This window comes from Tursiops truncatus, chromosome 4 (assembly GCF_011762595.2).
Source record: "Tursiops truncatus isolate mTurTru1 chromosome 4, mTurTru1.mat.Y, whole genome shotgun sequence".
Taxonomy (NCBI): Eukaryota; Metazoa; Chordata; class Mammalia; order Artiodactyla; family Delphinidae; genus Tursiops; species Tursiops truncatus.
Genome location: NC_047037.1, coordinates 121,457,387 through 121,477,672, shown reverse-complemented (window position 1 = coordinate 121,477,672; position 20,286 = coordinate 121,457,387). Strand labels below are relative to the sequence as shown.

At 30.5% G+C, this 20,286-nt stretch overlaps 1 protein-coding gene across 1 annotated transcript in view; it reads right to left on the bottom strand.

Annotated features, from left to right (window-relative positions):
- Positions 1–5,432: 5,432 nt before the first annotated feature.
- The window catches only part of NCAM2 (neural cell adhesion molecule 2), a 215,734-nt gene continuing 200,880 nt past the window's right edge, over positions 5,433–20,286 (bottom strand). The window contains exons 16-18 of the mRNA XM_073804651.1: positions 15,599–15,803; positions 7,560–7,679; positions 5,433–5,544 (exon numbers count right to left, since the gene is read on the bottom strand). Of these exons, the coding sequence (XP_073660752.1) occupies positions 5,433–5,544; positions 7,560–7,679; positions 15,599–15,803 (437 nt within the window). The remainder of the gene's footprint in view (positions 5,545–7,559; positions 7,680–15,598; positions 15,804–20,286) is intronic.

Genomic DNA, 20,286 nt, shown 5'->3' with positions numbered 1-20,286 from the left:
CTTCTTTTGACTATATAGAGATAGGTTTGACTTTTTTTTTTTTAATACAAAATATTTGCCAAGTCATAAGCTCTCTCACTGCAGAGATATTATTCAAAATAAATATAAATGCAACACTTTATTAAAGTAAAAGTATTTTTACTATTAATATACAAATGGCAAAGAGTGACAATTTTGATATACTGTAAGCCATACTTTCAATGTCTCTCATAAATACAAAACTTCAACATTTGCAGTATAATTTTTACAGTTTAGACATATATATACAGCATTTCATAGGAACATACTCTATTGAAACAATAAGAAAACTTTGTGGTAGCTAACTTAAGAATATAGAATTTGAATGGCATATATAAGTTAAAGAAAATAAAAGGCAGCATGTTTTAATGCATACTGAACACAGCATAGAATTCACATACCAAAAAATAAGATTTTTTTTTAATCTTTATTTCTAAGTTCACAGATACCTAACAGAGTTTAGAGGCAAATGCTAAACCATGAACATTCCTTTAAGAATTGGAACAGATATGTTTCCTCTTAACAGTACCATTTATTTTACACAATGCTTGTTGTTCTGTAAAAAAAAAATAAAAATCCTACTTGCAAAACTAAATCATAGGTTCTATCTATGTTAACCCTCTCCTCTGGATTTCTCCTTTGGGTCAGTATAATTGGCCTTAATTTTTATCTACACAATCTTCCTTGTCCCTGCTCCAACACTTCTCATACTAAGATCCTTCTTACCTACTCCAAATGGTCTGCTTGCCTTTCTGGATTCTTTCAGTTATTTGCTCCTCTATTCTCCTATGCCTGGTTGTGATTTGAAATGCTCCAACAGTCATTGCTTTGCTTATTCTTTTCCAAGGAAGGCTAAAACCAGATGCTAAAAGATATACATTTTAATTTTGGAAAACAATTAAAATAAGTGGTAATATTAAATTTGTATGGGCAATCTTTATATTAATTATGAACATCATGTGATCAAAATCCTGAAAATATTATTAAAAAATTAAAGTGGTGGCACCAGTTAATGTAGTTAAGGTATTGATAAAATCCTATAGTGAATAATAAACTATTTTTCTAAGAATATTAAATATGTTATCAAATAAATATTAAGCATTGCATATAATATGAATCTATGAGGAGAAATTATTAGCACTCTGTATAATGTTGTTAAATAGCTGCATCGACATGGGAAAATGCAATTTTTAACAAAGGAGAAGAGGGACTTGGAAGGAAATTATATTTGTTCAGCAACTACTACATCTAGGCTCAGTTACACGTGTAGTCATTGCACCTCAGAACATTATTAAGCCTGTGAGTAGATTTTTTGAGAGATTTTCATTTCAGGATTGAAGCACTTCATTTCTGTGACCTTCCACAGTTGAATTTTGGCATATGCTAACACATACATATGTGATTTCAGTGTGAAAGACAATGCAATAATGCTTCAAAGGTTAATAAGAAGATGCAAATCTTTTCTCTCTGAAGATAAGTAATGCAAACCATCTCATTTAAAAAATGTATTTTCATCTACTCATAAAGTCTGTTGAATAAGCACTTGGAGGGATTGAAGTTGAGCATTTACATTATTCTCTGTGAAAAAGAATATTGCAAATTTAATAAGTAATTGTAATATGCTATTCCACTATTTCCTAAAATTAAGAAATGGAGATTATTCTTCCTATTGTTTCAGTTGTAGATATTTTCATCAGTGTATCTTATCATCAACAATGAAGGATGATTTATGATCCCCAATCAAATACAGAACAGGAATAATGTAGACTCAAGTGACACCACAATAATTTACCCTATTTTAAAAAGTGTCTGTTGTCTTTGTCTTACAACTAGTAAAACTCAATTTCAACAATATCTAGAATGTATTTATTGTCTAGAACAAGAACAAATTAAGTATATTTTGTGTGTGCATTAAAAGAATTGCTTTGCCATAAGTGGAAATAAGTTACACAGTATAATTTGTTTCATTGAGATTTTGTATTGAAGGTGAAGTAGTCTGAACTGAGCTTATTCACTAACTGTAAATAAGAGAGTATCATACAAGTGTCATAGATATAAGCAAAATATATCAAGAAAGATTGCAGTATTTTTTTCTTTTAATAAAGCAGAATGTCATGCTAATCCAAAGGCACAAATACATCTTAAATATTTAAAATAAGAAACATAAACTTAAGGTGTGAGTATAAAGTTCCAATTAATTGTTGGCACTCAAATAATTTGATTAATAAAAACTTTCTGTTTATATAAATGTTTCATTCAAAGATCAAGGGTAATGTAAACTTTGCTGGATCAAATAGTCTTTGAAAAAATGTTTTTATAGGTATTAATAGTAAAAACTGAAGTAAAACTCGAGAAACATTACATTAATGTTAGACATTAGTATCAATAGAATGGCCATAAATCAACCCATGAAAATAATAAATCAAAATTCTTACATTTCTTTGCAGATCATTGTAAAATATGTTGATACATTAATTTGTGCCAGTTTTAGAAACAAAATACTGCTAAAATGCTGATATTATTGTTCCCTCTTATATTTTATTGAATATAGATTGTCATTGCCTAATTGCACATAACCTATCAAGAAATACCAATATTTTCAGTGATATCTTTGCTTCTTTGTTTAAAGTAGCATAGTGTTCTGATTATTTAACATTACTTATATTCAGTTCAATATTTTGACATTTTATACTAATGTTTAAGTGTACTCTTAGACTGTAAAAATGGCATTTATACAGTTGTATGGATATGTTTAGTCTAGAATAACAATGAAAAATAAGAAACAGATCATTTTAGTTCTACTCATATTTTACAATTTACTACACGCCAGCTCTTATTTGGAAACTTTTATAAGTAGAGTCATTTGGAGCATTCCATTGAAATGTAAAAAGAAAAAAAAGATGTTTATCACAGTATTGCCTTGCTCCTGTGGGGCCTAGAGTTCAAGGACAAGAGATAAGGACCACTCAGACAATTGAAACAGTGCATTTGAAACAGTCTGTTTACAGTTAGTTCCAGATTATCTGTTAACTTCAGATCATTACTCCACATTAGTGGCAAGAAATTTAACAGCATACATATGTATATATATATGTGTGTGTGTGTGTGTATATATATATATATATATATATATATATATGAAATATTTAATTAAACTGCTTTACATAGAAAGTCCAAAGAAATGCGAGAAACAGAACTTTCACATTGAGGGAAAAACAATCTTTGCTTTTTATTATGATTTCTCTGTTTTGAAGTATAGTGTGGATATAACAATAGTAAACATGCTAAATTGCTTTCTCAGTTTTCCTAATTCTTTTACCATAATTACTTTAAAACCTCGTAGCCCTATCCAGGAAAAATTAATGTCCATGCCTATTGCTTTATGGACACTTTGCTAAGCTTGGTTACTCTGCACAAACCAATTCAAGTATTTTGATTAGTTTTAACACATTCATACAAAAGAGAAAAAAACAGTAAAATAAAGCAAACAGATGATCGGACAAACATAACTTAAATGGCAACAGTCAAATCCATCAAAAGACCAGTTGGATAATTCCTATGCAAATTCCTAGGTAGGCACAGGAATTTTTTTCTTCAGAATATTCCTGAAAATATAGCAAGGAGAGATTCCTACATCATATAACCCTGTAAATTATGGCAAGGACACTGTAGAGATTTAGTGTCTGAACATGCAGATGGGCAGGTTCTGTCCTCTGATAACCATAGTTTTGGAGAATGAGTTAGTTGTCTCTCCTTGGTTGACAGTTTCAAGTACTTTGTAAATAAAAGTGTTCATGAGTGACATTAATATTACATTTAATATTTGTCAAATAATCTCCATAGAGAGATACCCTAAATCAGGTCACTCTGCACTGTTAAGACTTTCCTCCAATGTTCTATTGGTCTGCATTCCATAACCAGTGCATGTTTGAGCTATGATACCACCTGAAACGAGAAGTTATGAATGTGATGGGGCCTAAAGAAACCTTTGGCTCTCTAGGGTAAGAAATAATCTAAAACCTGCTCCCAATTGGTATGTATATTTATAACCATAAATACATTTTTTTTTACCTTACATATAATTGAAAATCATGTTTCAGCCTTTTACCTCTGGGAGCTTGCATAGCTTGGAAGTTAATAAATATTTTATTCTGGTATATATTACTAATAAATGACATTAGAAAGTTTGTGTTGAATAGTTCAGGAATTTCTTCAACCCAAGTTGTTTATAAAAGTCTTAAAATGACTTCTAGCTACAACATCCAGAATAAAAACAGATAGTGGCAATTCAATTGTTTATCATTGACACTTTTATGGCAATGTCTAAATGTCAATTTCTCCGTAATTTAAGCACTAAGGATTTTAATTCCCATTAGCCAGTTACATATAAGGATTGACCTATAACACTGGGAAAATGATTTTTTAAACAAAGATTATCTAAAACAATGGGCAAAAATGTATCTGAGGATATGATTCAAAGTATTTGAACATTAAAGACTCATTTATTGATAAAATTATTTTAAAGAGTAAAAGGTAATCACATATTTATAAGTATATCAAGACAACATTGATATTGTTCCCATTTCAATTTACTTTATTTGAAGCTGAGGGCAGAAATCAATATTATTTTCACTTGCAATACATTTTCCTTGTGTGTAATCCATTGTGAGTGAATATGGCATATATAAGAGATAGAGATTTATGGAATCTTTCTGATCTAATTTTACACACAACTAATATTCATTTAAATGGGTAATAATTTTGATCTGGCACTTCAGTCTATTAAAAATTCAACTTTGAAGTAGCATTGTAATTATAACTTAAAAAGAGTTTTCCAAAGTTTCTCTCAATATTTAACATCTGCTAAAGATAACTGGCTCCTTCAAACCTAAGTTCCCTGAAATTCTCTGGATGAAAAGTGTAACTTTTATTAAGTATTTTCATTTTAACTGAAATCCACTTTAATAATCTATTTGCCCAAGATTGGATTAAAAAACATGCAGGGCTTTCTTATATATTTAGCTCACAAAGATTTTGTTTTCTTTGTTTTTTCTTAAACCCCTACTTGTGGAGAGGTTGTGTTATGAAATATAGTTCTTAAGAAATAGAGCACTTTATCCATATAATAAATTGCAGTACTTCAATCATAGAGTCAAATTGATACCCAAGAGTTGGTGCCGGTCAGGTCTCTATATTGAAATTCATAACAAAAGAAACAACAACAGCAACAACACAACAACAAAAGGAAATGGACCATGGGCAGGAGTATTTGATCATATGTATATGTGTACAAGCTATTCCAAGCTAGAAGTTTCCCAAGAAATTAAGGTCAATGGAATAGTTTTGGTCATAGGGTCACTGCAATCTAAATGCTCTTTGTAGCATTCGTTGTTAAAGACTCTGTGATCTTGGTGTTATGCTTTGCTGTCATCTTCTTTTGATTGAATGATGTCATTAGAAACCTTAATTTCTATAGTTTCTGGATTTAGGACTTCTTTCCCATTTTCTTCTTTTAAAGGCAATTTTCTGAAAGAGAATAGAAAAATAATAAACAATTGGCTGAGGCACTTTAAGTGGTATCTCTTAACATTTAAGTTATTGTTTTGTAGAAGAAAATAGAGTACCATTATTAGAATGAAAAACATCAGATTTGTTAAATATCAAATTGACAGAAATATAATCTAAAAGATAATAATACAATATTGTCTACTGTGAAAATGTGATGTAATGAATAATAATGAATGAAACAATATATTTTTAGATTTGAATGCACCAAGTTGTTCATTATAGGGTGGCTTTGGTTTAATAACCCTCTGATGTATTAAAAATATAATGAAGTGTTTTGGAATATGAAAAAGCCAAAATAATTTTATATGTTAACTAGCTGATTTACTAGTACTCCGGTTTTTTAAGTAAAAACAATCAACAGATGCTGCCATATCTGTTACATAAAATTCAAAAGCTGGGTGAATTAGCAATATTCTTTGGAACTTAATGCAAATAGATATATTTCAGGACTTTTCCACTTTTTTATATTTATTATATATGTTTCTTTAATTGGTCTCTTTTCACTATTATTTTTTCTTGATACTTTTGTAATATTTATAGCAATTTGTTGAGAGTTTCCAATTGTAACCTATGAAGCAATAACAACCTTTGTTTCTTAATATTAAGACAGCTTTACAAATCATACTATGATGACAATAAATCAAGATTTCGAGTTTTTTCTACCAGCCTAAACTCAATGCTTTGTTATTACATCTCGTGCATATGGCTTTGAAGGCAGTATTTCCTCCTTTGACAAAATAATTTTTTCACATCAAAAAAATTAAGTTACAAATAGAATTCTAACTCACCTCTGTGAGTGCAGCCTCACCATTTTATGGAGTAGTGAATGCTACTATGCTAGGTCCTCTGGGGTTTATTTGTAATTTCTTTTATGTTTCTGAATGAGAAGAGAAAGCCATGTCTTCTGAAAGTCAAAGCTATTATGTGAAAACTAACCAATCGAAAGTAAGTTATTTCAATGCTGGAGTGAAGTAACATCTACTTTGTACCTACCAGGGCAGGCTCTCTTTTATGTTTATTATAAGTAGTGCATTCAGAGTTCTTTTCTCCCATTCCCAAATACTGAAAACATTGATAATAAAGGATTATAAAAACAATGGGTTATTTCTAGCAGCAAAGTATACAGAAATTTAGAGCTTGAATGGGAGGTTAGCATAATGCTTAATATATCTCTTACTCACAAAACTATGTATTAAATTTGTAATTAACCAGTGTTTTCAACTACTTCTTGGATGGTGTATTTTTGCATATATATTTTTTCACTATATTTATGTTAAATTGTATTTTTAAAGATTACTGTTAATGCTATTATTTTTATGTTGAGTATTCTTTTCTTTAATTGAGAACCAGAGTAGTTATTAAATCATCTTGTTTTGGTTTGGTTTGGTTTCAAAATACGGCCCGTTTTATGTAAGGGCATTTTCTTAACTAGTCTTCATACACACCATTATATCATAGTCAGTGTTAATTAATAGATAGGAATTTGTTTTGCTGTGTAATATTTTGCTTCATTGAAAAGACTTCTGATTTCCAAAGGGAAGTGTATAGATGTGTTTATTTCATACTATTTCTATTTTAGACTGTCATATTCATATTCAAATCAATAACTAATTTTCTGACACATTTTTATTTCAGTAAAAATCAATCACATTTTGCAAGTATCACTTTCTTAAACAATAAGATTAGTGTAGGAAAATCCAACTTTTTGACATGCTTGCATCATTTTGATATTTTTACATAAACTTATGAGTATATGTGTGAACAGGAGATTTTTCTCTGACGATACAAAATCTTCATGTGAAATATCGCAATAGAAAATGGATTTTAGATATTCACATGTACTTTCATTGAAGAAGAAACAACACTGTTTTTAAAATGATGTTATTTGTCAATATGTGCTACAAATAATGACAATGTGTTCATCATTTTACAAATACTTATCCAAGAATAATTAAGCATTTCAAGCTACATACTCAGGTTCTGTTAGTGGTGTGGTTTCATTTGGCTCATTTACTGGGCTCCCATCTTCATGATTAGTAATTCTTTCATCCTCTGTTCTCATCTCCACTATTGGTTCTTTTGATCCATCTTTCCTAGAAAAATAAAGAAAAAAAAAAACACTTACCTATGAAATGTAAAAAAAGATGCATTATGGAACATGGTTAAAATCTCTACAAAATCTTGCTACCCATGGATTCTGATCCAGCTTGGTCAGAATAAGAATACCACTAAGAATATTTTTTCCATTTAAATTCATCTAGCCATATATTGTTCAGAAAAAATAGAAAGAAGAAATTCCATTTTGTCTAGAATTCTTTTCCTCATCAAAATTTTGTTAAATATTTCACAAAAGTAGTTCAAATTTTCAATTTGTTTATGCAGTTTCTTTTGGAAAATAAATGAAAATTATTTCATTAAATAAAAGTTATGATATGAAGTAGCTTCTTCCCCCTAATTAGCCATACACATACACATTTAAATATATATTTTTATTTTTATTTTTTTATTTATTTATTTATTCTTTTTTTTTTGCGGTACGCGGGCCTCTCTCTGTTGTGGCCTCTCCCATTGCGGAGCACAGGCTCCGGACGCACAGGCTCAGCGGCCATGGCTCACGGGTCCAGCCGCTCCGCGGCATGTGGGATCTTCCCGGACCGGGGCACGAACCCATGTCCCCTGCATCGGCAGGCGGACTCTCAACCACTGCGCCACCAGGGAAGCCCATATATTTTTATTTTAAAAATAAAATGATGCTATTTTAAAAATAACATCAAATAAAAACATGTTTTATTTGAAAAATAACATTGCTTCTATATCAAAATTTGGAAGATAAAATTTATATAAGATACTTTATATATCTTTATATAAGATACTTTTAGTTTCAAATGTCTCTGAATTTATATGATTTTAACTATAATGTAACCATTGACATATTTAATATATTTATGTTTTTAAGAAAATAGTTTAAAAAGAATAATATTGTAACATGTATGCATTATTATTTTCACTTATAATTTCTTATCCATGTCATTTTGTTAGATGTCTAAAATCTAAAATTAAGTGTAATTTATAATTGTGAGTAGAAATTTTACTACAAGGTTTTGTAGCACAAAAAATAAACAAAAGAAAGAAAAACAAGGAAACCATTTGCTGATGATAAAGAATGAAGTGAGATATAAGGGTTGAGAATGATGTACTCATCATACAGATTTCAAATATGGCACACGAAAAAAAAATTAGGAAGGAATGGGTGTTTTCAATTACCCAGGAATATAGTCTTACCATACAATCCCACAGTTGTGCCCTATGTATTTACCCAAATGAGCTGAAAATTTATATCCACAAAAAAATCTGTGCATGAATCTGTACAGAAGTCCTATTCATAATTGCCAAAAATTGGAACAAACTGAGATGTCTTTCAACAGGTAAATGGATAAACAAACTGTGGTACATCCATATAGTTGAATATTACTCAGCAATAAAGAGAAGTGAACTATTAAGCCAAAGAAAGACATAGAAGAACTTTAAATGCATATTGCTAAGGTAAATAAGCCAGTCTGAAAAGGTTACATACTGTGTAATTCCAACTAAATGACATTCTGGAAAAAAACAAAACAAAACTATAGAGACAGTAGAAAGATCAGTGGTTGTCAGGGGTTCAGGATGAGGGAGTGAGGGCAGGACATAATGGTGAAGCACTGATCATATTAGGGCAGTGAGCGTATCCTATTTGATACTGTAGTGGTTTCATCATCATATGATGATGGAATTAGTTCTTTAAAGTCAAGTAAACTAGGATTACATTTAAAATAATGCAAACAAAAAAAAAAAACCAACAATGACTCAAATATTTAACAGACCTCACAAATGCTGAAACCTGAAAAGAAAAATGTTAAGGCTAATAAAACACTTTGATCAAGTGGCAGGTTTTTGCTTTTGTTTGAGTATGTAGGTACCTCACATAAACACATAAAATTTTGAAGAAAATCTAGAAGTCAACAGTGAAGAACTCTTTTTACACCTTTAAAATTCAAATGTCTGTTGGAGTTGGTGGTTCAAACATATTTAACAACATCCGCTGTTTTGGGGCTCCAAGGAAGCAAGATCTGTATAATAGTAGAGATGATGACGAAGCACTTCACCATTAGATTTTAGTTTTTTTTTTTTTTCTTGGTTGTTTGCTGTTGTTGTTATTCTTCAATTGATTCTTTTAAAACATTCTTCATGATACCAATGCTCTTGATGACATAGTAGATGATACTGTTTGAAAAGCATGGCTACTGATGATTCAAAACATCATCAAGATGAGCAGAAAAGTGATTCAAAAAACAGATTATACTTTTAATTATTTTAATAACAGGTACAGATCTGTGATGAAATGAAACAGAATGCAAAGAAAAGATAGAAAAGATAGTGAATTTGGATTTTAATTGTATACTTTCTTACCAAAAATAAACGGATAAGCAAAGAACTTTAAACTAGAAAGGATAAAATAAACATTATCGAAAAGAAATGAAGGAGTAATATGAGAAAATTGTGAGTTGTCCTAAAATCTTTATTTTTGGTTTTAATGATCTTTTTTGATTTTTAGCTTGTTAGCATACAGTACAGAATAATACAAAAGGGTGGAGAGGGAAAAGTGACTCTCCCTTCCACTGTCTGTAGGATATTTAGTTATCTATCAGAGAGACAATTACTGTTGCAAATTTTTGCCTTGTTTCCAAGAGATACTGTAGGCATATGCCAGCATGTATGTGTGAAAGTGAATTATTTTTAAACAAAGGATAGCATACTAACTGTGTGTAATTTTGCCTTTTCAGTTTACACTAGGTATTAGCTGGAAGACATAAAAGAGCATTTAGAGCTGCCTCAATCTTTTTCATGGTGCATACTTTCCCCTTGTATATATTCACCATGATGTATTTGAAGTCTTTAACTGACAAACATTTAGGTTGTTTCCAACCTTTCCTATTACAATAAATACTATCTGAAGCACACATATAACCTACATGAGTCTAAATTCCTATTCTGTATAAATTACACTTAATTATTCTTCTAGTGATATCAGAATAATTACCAATATGGAATTATAGAGCGACAAAACAATATTTTGTTTAAGTTGGCATAAAATATATGCTAAAATTTATAGAAAATTTTACAATTTATAAACTGGTAAACATAGAAATTCTGGCCAGATTTCTAGAACTGATTATTAAGCAGAAAATGATGACAAGTGTAGCAGAGCAGTTGAGAGGATGTGTCCTAGAACCAACCTGGCTGGCTCTCCCAACTCCCTGCATAAACATTTCTGGCTTGGTTAGTAAAACAGAGAAGATAAAGATACCAAACTAATTTCTGCTTTGTCCTTAGAATAGTGCCTTACATACATGCAGTACTCAATCATTGTTAACTGTCATCACCATCCTAGGAGGGCAAGGAGGATTTATGTTAGGAAATATACTACTAAAACTTGCAACTTGAACAAATTAAATAAGAGCAAAGTGAAAATATCTTGATGCAAACTGAGAAAGAATATTTTATACAGTTGATCAATTCTTAAATGAAAATGTAAAGTTCATATAAATAATGGCATCACTAGCATAATCCAAACTTTGGGATAGATTGGGGAAAATATTTGCAACAAATGCAACATCAAATGATTAAGGGTCACATTATATAATCAACAAGTGAAAGAAAAGTCAAACGACTCTATGAAAATGTGTAAAAAATATGAACAGGAAATTCCAAGAAGAATAAAGTGACCAAAAGAAAATCATAAAACAAATAAGCTCAGACTCAACCCCAATTAGAAAAATGCAAATTTTAAATGATAATTTTCACTTATTGTATTGAAAAATAAACTGATAATAGTCAGTGTTTGAGAAGCACTGTAGGAAATATATGTTCTGTGATTATTTGGGATGAGAATTGGGAAATACATATTCATACATTTACAACAGAATTGATGTAAAAACGAAGTTCAAAACAGCATAATATACTTTAATATTATAAAGATATTGAAAGTCTTATCTAAACTTTAATAATAGAGAAGTGGAAAAATACACTATGATATATAATATTATGGAATACTGCTTATTTATTTTAAAAAAGAGTCAGAAATTCATGTACTGAAATGGGACATTTTGAAGCTGCATTGTTATGTGAGAAAAATTGCACACACACACATACATATATACACATGTACATATAAAAAGCAGTGTGTGTATGTGTGAGGGGAGGTGTATGTTTGTGTGTTGTGTGAAGTCAGATGTAATTCTTACCTTTGCTTCTCTAGCTTTTTTCATGATTTTTTCTTTATTTTTGAATTTCTGTAGTTTGAAAATTATATGCTTAAGTGTAGGTTTTTTTGCTTAATTTTGATTTTTATCCTTCTTGGTATCTTCTGAACTTCCTGGATCTGTGGTTTCATGTCTGATATTAATTTGGGGATGTTCTCTGTTATTATTGTTTCAAATATTTCTCCTGTTCCTTTCTTTCTTTCTTTCTTCTTCTGGTATTCCTATTGTGCATATGTTTAGCCTTTTGTAGTTGTCCTACAGAATTAGGTATTCTGTTTTCTTTTTTTTTTCAGTCTTTTTTTTTGTTTGCTTTTTAGTTTTGACTTTTCTGTTAAGATCTTCTCAAGATTCTTTCCACAGCCATGTCTAGTCTTGCTAATAAGCTGATCAAAGGGATTTTTCATTTCTGTTATGGTGTTTTTGATCTCTAGCATTTATTTCAGATTCTTTCTTAGAATTTTCACCTCTGTTTACATTTCCCATCCCTTATTCCATGCTGTCTACTTTATCCATCAGAGTTCTTACCATAAAAAAAGAAATATATTGGTCTGATGATTCCAACATCCCTGCCTTATCGAATCTGGTTCTGATGATTGCTCCATCTCTTCAAACTGATTTTTGCCTTCAGTATGCCTTGTAAGTTTTTTCTTGATAGTGGGACATGATGTACTGGCTAGAAGGAACTGCTAAATATAGGTCTTTAGTAATGAGGTGGTAAATTATGGTGTAAAGAGGATGCATTCCATAGTCCCATGATTCGGTCTCTGTCTTTTAGTGAGTCTGTGGCCCCACACTGTGAACTTCATAATTTTTTCTTATTTTTTCCCCTTTAAGTGGAACAGAATGGTTAGAGTGGACTTGAGTTGGGTATTTCCCTTCTCCCATGTGGCAGTAAAGGGGGCCAGAGCTATGTATCCCTCTTTCTGCATGCTGAAAAGTCATTTACAGACACACACACACACACACACACACACACACACACACTTGACTAGTTACTTCCTATTCTTTTTTATATTTTAGTTCTTTCACAACTTGCTCAGCTAAGTCTGATTAAGTAAATTCATTCTTTTTTGAAAAGTAGTATTTACAACAGAAATTTCTTATTAATTTATCTATTTGATTGTTTTTTAATCGAAATGTGTTTCCCATCACAGTAACTAGTTGATGGCAGGGACTAGTTTGCTTCCTCACAGTTGTATCTCTGGAGCTTAGATAGTGCCTGGTTATTGAGGTGTTCAATAAATATTTGCTATTGCAAATTAATGCTTGGGTAAATAAGAGTATACATAAAGTTTGGTAAAATAGTAATCTTTAACCATTTTATAACATAAACTATGAGAATTCAAGATAAATGTTAATTTACATTGAAAGCCAAATAATGGAATATTCTAGGACTTTACACAATGCCATCCTGTATGCCATTGACTTTAATTTCTCTTTTTTTCTGCAATATAACGTTCTTTAAATAAGAATGCTCTAAGTGTTTAGTTAATGTGTTTTGTAAGAAATCTACATAGTCTTATAACTTGTGATAACATGAAAGGACTAGTCTTAGAATGCTTGGGGTCATATTTAGAAGCTAGTATATATCCAATTAATCAAATCAATTATGCCCTATTTCTCATTGAGGTTTTATTTTATTTTTTCCAATTTGAATAATGAATTTTTGAAAAAGAGTTGAAAACTGTTTTCCTAAGGCAGAGGAAATTGTGATTTAAAAACCTATGATGGGCAACAAGCATGGAATGAACCATGTGTTTTCATCTTTCCAAGTCTTTAAGGTTAATTAAACTTGGCAGGAATTACAAACAAAAGTGTTGGTGGATAAATTACCAATTAATAAAGTCAAATAAAAACAAACAGCAGAACTTAGATGTACCTCATTATTTTGCACATGGTCATCAACATCCCTGTAATTAATTAAGACAAAAAAGTGAAGGTCCTTTTTGATTTCTCTCTTTCTTTCACCCCAAAGTTGAATCAGTCAGCAGTACTTGACTCTACCTCATCTATATTTGGGTGCTATACACTTTTATATGCCTATAGTACTACAGGCTTGGTACAGAAGACCATCATTTTCTACCTGGAATATTTCAAGATTTTCCTACCCAGTCTCCCTCATTCTAAATCTTTCCTTTTCACCTACCAACCCTCCAGTTATCCTTCTTCACAAGTAGCTAAATAAACCATTAAAAAAACTTTTAGTTGCTTTCTATTTTAAAAATATTTCCTTACTTTGACCAAGAAGATTTAACACTTTTGTACTCAGATAATTCTCCCACCTGATTGGTACCACTCTCTTTCCCTGTCTCATTCCACTCAGATCCATTTTGCCTTTAAGTAACAAGCTCATTCCTGACTTAATGGCTTTTGTATTTATTGTTACATTGCTTAGAACATTCCTCCCCTTGATCATTATATTTCTGACTCTTTATCACTCACTCTTCAGCCTAAGTTTCATCTCCCTGGAGAAGTCTTTAAGGACCCAACCTCTAGTAACAATTGTCATTCTGTTTTTCATTTTTCTTAGTGCTTATCACTACCAGACATTTTCAATTTTAGTGTTGATTATCTGTCTTCCTACATTGAAACACGAACTCCATGTGAACAAAATTCTTGTTTGTTTTATTCACCACTTTATCCCTAGATTGTATAGAAGTGCTTGTTACCTAATATTTATTCCATTTAGTTAATAGCAAAGCAAAAATGAAGATATATAAAATTCAGTTTTGAGTCAATGTGTGCATATATATATCATATGTATATATGTATAATTATGTTATATAGTACATTGTTTTCTTGATATGTGAAAAAGTAACTAAAACTAAATTTGGTGATATGTTTATTTAGTTAACAAGACAATTTAAAAATACAACAAGTTATTAGGAAGTACAATATGTTTCTATGAGGAAAGCAAGAGATATTGAATAGTGAATTGTTTCCACTATATTTACTATGTCATACATTAATATCTCTTTCAAGTATGAAGTAGAGCCTAATTTCTGTTTGTTCTTTGCTATGTGCTGTGTCCAACAAGTAAGCAGGTGACATTTTGATTGTAATATTTAACGTAATTTTTTAATTGAAAATGTATACTATTTAAGTTATTATCCCATGAAGTGAAAATATTCCTTACAGAATATCCATGAAAAATGGCCATAGACAAATTGTCTAGAAAGACTGAAATGGGCTTTGGAGAAACAAAACAAAACAAAAAACAATATAAAAACAAAACAAAACAATGTGGCCATGCAAAATGGATTCTCCTATATCCCTAAGCCTAGAAAATAATGTATGAGACCATACATGCCTAAATGTATGTATCAAAAATGAATAGAAATGACTCAACAATAAAATGAAATGAATTGCTGACACATAGAATATCATGAATGAATTCTAAAACATTATGCTGAGTGAAAGAAGGCAGACACAAAAAATACACATTGTAGGAAACTATATCAAGCTTTATAAGAGCTAAAAATTATCTATGATAAAAGAAATCAGATTATTAGTTGCCTGGGGCAGGGGGAGTTACCTGGAGTAGTGTGGGTTGTCTGCGTAGGAACATGAGAGAACTTTTGAAGATGATGTTAATATGGAAAGGTTTTTGCATTTCACTCTAAGTTTTGCATGAAGAAAACATAAATTTTGAGCTCTTTGTAGTGATATACAAAGAGTCTAATATTACTTTGATGCAGATGTCTGATACTCACAGATATGCAGCTTTTCCTTCTTCAAGTTCTTTACTTTTACCACTGGAGCCACTTTTCTTCCCGCACATTCTCCTGGTGATGCACATCAATAACCCACATTGTCGAATAAAGAAGCAGCTGACGTCTGTTACCACAAGAATTAACAAGAGTGCAGCGACTCCCAGACCAATGACCGCTCCAAGCCCAAGACCATTAAAAAGTGTGTCTTAAAAATAAAAGAAAATAATTTTATTAAACCCCAAATTAGAAAAGTTTATACAGTTATTTAAAAAAAGAAATCATCTTATCCAAGAAATATTCAACTTAAGAGACAGGAAAAAATATCTTCATTAGCATACTTCAATTTCATGATTGCTGGGAGCTATTTTCTGGTTTTCAAACAATGTTTTAAGCAACTGACATGTTAAGGATTTGAAATATTTCTTACAAACTTTCTTTAGAAAAAACACCCTAAGTAACTCTTCTTTCCAATATACTCCTTGATTATCTTTGGGGAAGATGATGAATATTTTATCATAACCCTAACTATACTCTACCAGAAAGTCAGAGCCATTAAATAGATCATCACTTTGTTAAAAGAAAAAAATATAGTTAAAACTCCTGTAAGAGAAGTGTTAAATAAATGCTCTATATGGAATCATTTTAGTTTTAAGATTTGGGCTTGAAAATGATGCTGGAGCACTTTGCTTTGACAAAGAATGCTCTTTAAAATATCTGGCTAGAAATATTTTAGAAATCATCATTTCAGAATAAATGGTTTACTTGTATTTTTCCAGTTAATATTTTAACAAATTATATTAGACTAGAAGCAAACTTTTACAGAGTTGTGGTAATTATGACCTTTCTGAAGTCATATCGTGAAAAGGTAGGGGAAGATGGGAGCCACTTTTCTGTGACATATGGTTGCAGGAAATTCCAAGAGCCATGGAATTCATGAAACAGGTGATGGAGAATAGGGTGGAATAGGCTGACTGACAGAGTAAAAATGGCAAGAGTGGCTAGTACAGCAAAAATGAATCAAACTTTATATGCCTGTAGTTGAATATGAGGGTAGATTACACAGCTATAACAATGTAGATAGGAAAATGAGCACAATGGAAAGACACAGGATTAAACTGGTGACTGGTGATACTGTGTTATCTAGAGGGAAAAAAGAGAATTATATGACAATTTTATAGAATTGTTCAAAATGATCAACATGATCATGTTAAAATTTGCTTATGTAACATTATAAAATTATAATTATCATTTTTAATCATAAAATATAATTTTCACTCAGCATCATAATCACATGCTCAGTCTGTGAGTGGTGTGCAATACAAGTGACAGATACAGGGAGAGATGCAAATTTGAGTTTTGAGAAAACCACTTCTGAAAAAAATGTATATGTAAAACAAAGATTTTGTAAGTTGTATTTTTAAAGTTAGGTCCAATATATTTTAATCATGACTGAAGAAATTGTGATCCAAAGGAACTGATGTAACTGTCCTTATGTTGAATCTTCCACTAACAGGCCAGTCTTGAATATGTCACAGCTGTCTGAATCCTAGTTTATTTTTCTGAGTCTAATGTCTAAACTTATTTTATTTTTTCCAGGAAATACATGTTATTTATATTTCTTAACACTCTCAGAGCTTGCAGATAGATTAATAAAAATCATTCTATTTGTTACATGGTGCCTGGTACTTACACAAGCGCTTTGTTCTTCACGTGTGCTAGAACACACATATTCTACAGTGTCCCCATGATGTTGCACATAAGAACTCTTTAAGCACTGAATCAAAAAACTTGGAACTCACATGCCCAAGAAAAGTGTGATTTTGATTATAATTATTTTATTTCTGATAATGAGAAAACAGGTGATAAACACATGACAGTGGTGGAGGAAAAAAAATTTTCATGCCATTTTCAGAATCTCCTTCCCCTATCAAATTTTAACATGCTATTTAGATGCTTTCAGTGTAGAAAAATTGCCTAGCTCATATCCAGAGAAATTGTTAGCTTCCACACAACTGTTATCACATGAATCCATATTAAGGAAAAACTAGAGAAACAAAAATATTTTTCAACCATGGAATTTTAGTATCTTTTTTTATGCAAAGTTCCAATATACAAATGGACAATGAGATTCTAAATATTATTTAATAATTTTCAAAGTTGTATCTATATACATCATTTTTAAAAATCTAGTGCCTCATGCTATAAAAATAATATATCAAGCACACCAGGATTTCGTTTAGTGATTTAAGAAATCATTTTATGCATTTTCTTCCATTATCCTTTTTCAAATATAAATGATTCTCATTTGAATATACTATTATAATATAATGAAGACAACTCAGCTATGAAATATCTTTGTTTATATGTAAAGCAAAAATATGTTTTACAGTGTTCAAAAGTAATTATTTTGGATGTACTTCACATGATTCAACAACCAAAGCTCAGACAAGAATAGTAGAAAAATACATCTCCATTTGAGCTTTAGTCCATCTGGATATATTGACTCAAACGACATTTGAACGTTAATCACTTCTTTCTTACTTCATTTAGGTTCCTCTCACATGCAGACATAGTTCTAGACAATAAATCCCACAACTCAGTTATGATATATCTGGCCCAATATATAAAACCCCATTTACCCTTTTAAAATGTGAAGACTCTTGCTTTGTATTTAAATGTACTGGATCTGGTGTCAGAAAATCCTGACTCCATCACTTACTCCTATATGTCCTTGGTTGAGTCATTTAACTTTTCTCTAAGGCTGAGATGCCTCTTTATTGAAATGGGTACATTTAGGAAAACAACCACCACAAACTAAGTCATGAGGTTGTTGGAAAGATTTTTGTGAATATAATAACACCTCAAACACTTTTGCCCAACACTAAGTAAAAATTTAAAGAATATTATTACTATATTATTATTATTATTATTACAAAATTCTAGTGAAATGAGATTTTGGTGAAAAAAATAGACCATTTAAAGTTAAATTAGTCCAGTAAATATGTTTCTTCATCAGCAACTTTCAGAATCTCTTGTTAAGCATTGACTATTCTCCTGAGAAAAAGATCATTTTTAAAAAAATGACTTAGTTTTAGCTAGTTAGCTTTTAAATGATAAATATTTTATTCGTGACTTTTTAAGCATTAAACCAGTATATTGATCTTCTCCATTCCCAAGTTAGAAAAAGCTCTTAGAAACATTATATTTGTAAAGCACCTTATAGTAAGGGAATATTGACGCTAAAATAGCTATTATTTTTTTTCTAGAGAAACAATATTATACCTTCTTAACAATCTTAACAAGATTACAATCTTGGAAGATTACTAGAAGTTATTTTTTATGAAAAACCAAATATATTTTTGTCATTGCATAGAATAGGCATGGACGTCAAATAGATTTATGTTATAAATATTTAATTACATTTTCTTTTGAAAGATTTAAAAAAAATATTTCAGCTTAAGAATGTATTTAAATGCTCACACATTCTCATATCCCATGAAAGTAGGCTATAATATAAAAGCTAAATTTTCTGTTCTTTTTCTCTTTTGACACCAATTTAATCTATTGTGAAAGTTCACTTATTTGTCTTTGGACTTTTCACAAAGTCATAATCATCATGTGTAACATTACATCACTAGGATTTGGGGACTAGCAATAATTTATTTCCTCAATAACATACAAAAGATCTTTCTTTAAATTATGGTTTTAATAACTTAACAAATTGAAACTGAGCATAGCAATCATTTAAAGGATTTTATTTATTTAATTTATTTATTTTTAAAGGATTTTAAATTAATCTTTTCAGTTTCCCAGAATACTTACATGTGTGTTTTATGATATAATTTTTATTAAACTCCATTACCTAAACAAAAATATTTTTAGGTCTATCTTCTAGATAAGAAAAATGATATCCAGAGAGTACAGTGACCTAAGTCACAAGATAACCCTTAATACCCTTAATATTAGACCTGTACAAATGAAGAATATTTAGCTTCCGGTTCTATATAAATATATTGGCCTCACCACATGGCTTCTGGGATCTTAGTTCCCTAACCAGGAGTTGAACCTGGACCACAGGAGTGAAAGCACCAAGTCCTAACCACTAGACCACCAGGGCATTCCCTGGTTTTATACCTGTGTTCAAGTCAACATTTTGTACTGGATACTAAGCTTCAAATAATCAAAAGATAGAAATAAAATTAAGTGACTAAATTAAAATGTATAATTTGCTTGCATAAAAATGTCAATATCCATTTTTTCCCATACAACTAGTGGAAAAACAACTATTTAAATGAGGTATAATTTTGCAAGTAATTATTTCTTGCTTTTATGTACTTTTCTTGAATTCTTATTTTCAGCTTCTATTTTAGTGATCTTTTGCATTGCTCTTTTGAAAAGGGATTTCATATTAGAATTGAATAAGAATAAATAATTTAGGAATCAAAAATTTAAACATCTATTTTTAGGTACAGATGTTATTATTGAAAGCAAATATGAAAATCAGACTAAATGTGTTTTTACAATCTCCCTCCAAGCTGTACCTCCCACACCGTGAAATTTAAAAATTGGCTAACTAAACCAGTATGTATCCCCAGAGCTTTATGTACTTGCAAGTTAACAGTCATCAAAATATAAAATCAAAGCAAGAAAATAAGAAAAAAAAACTTCATTTCAAATCCATCGTATGC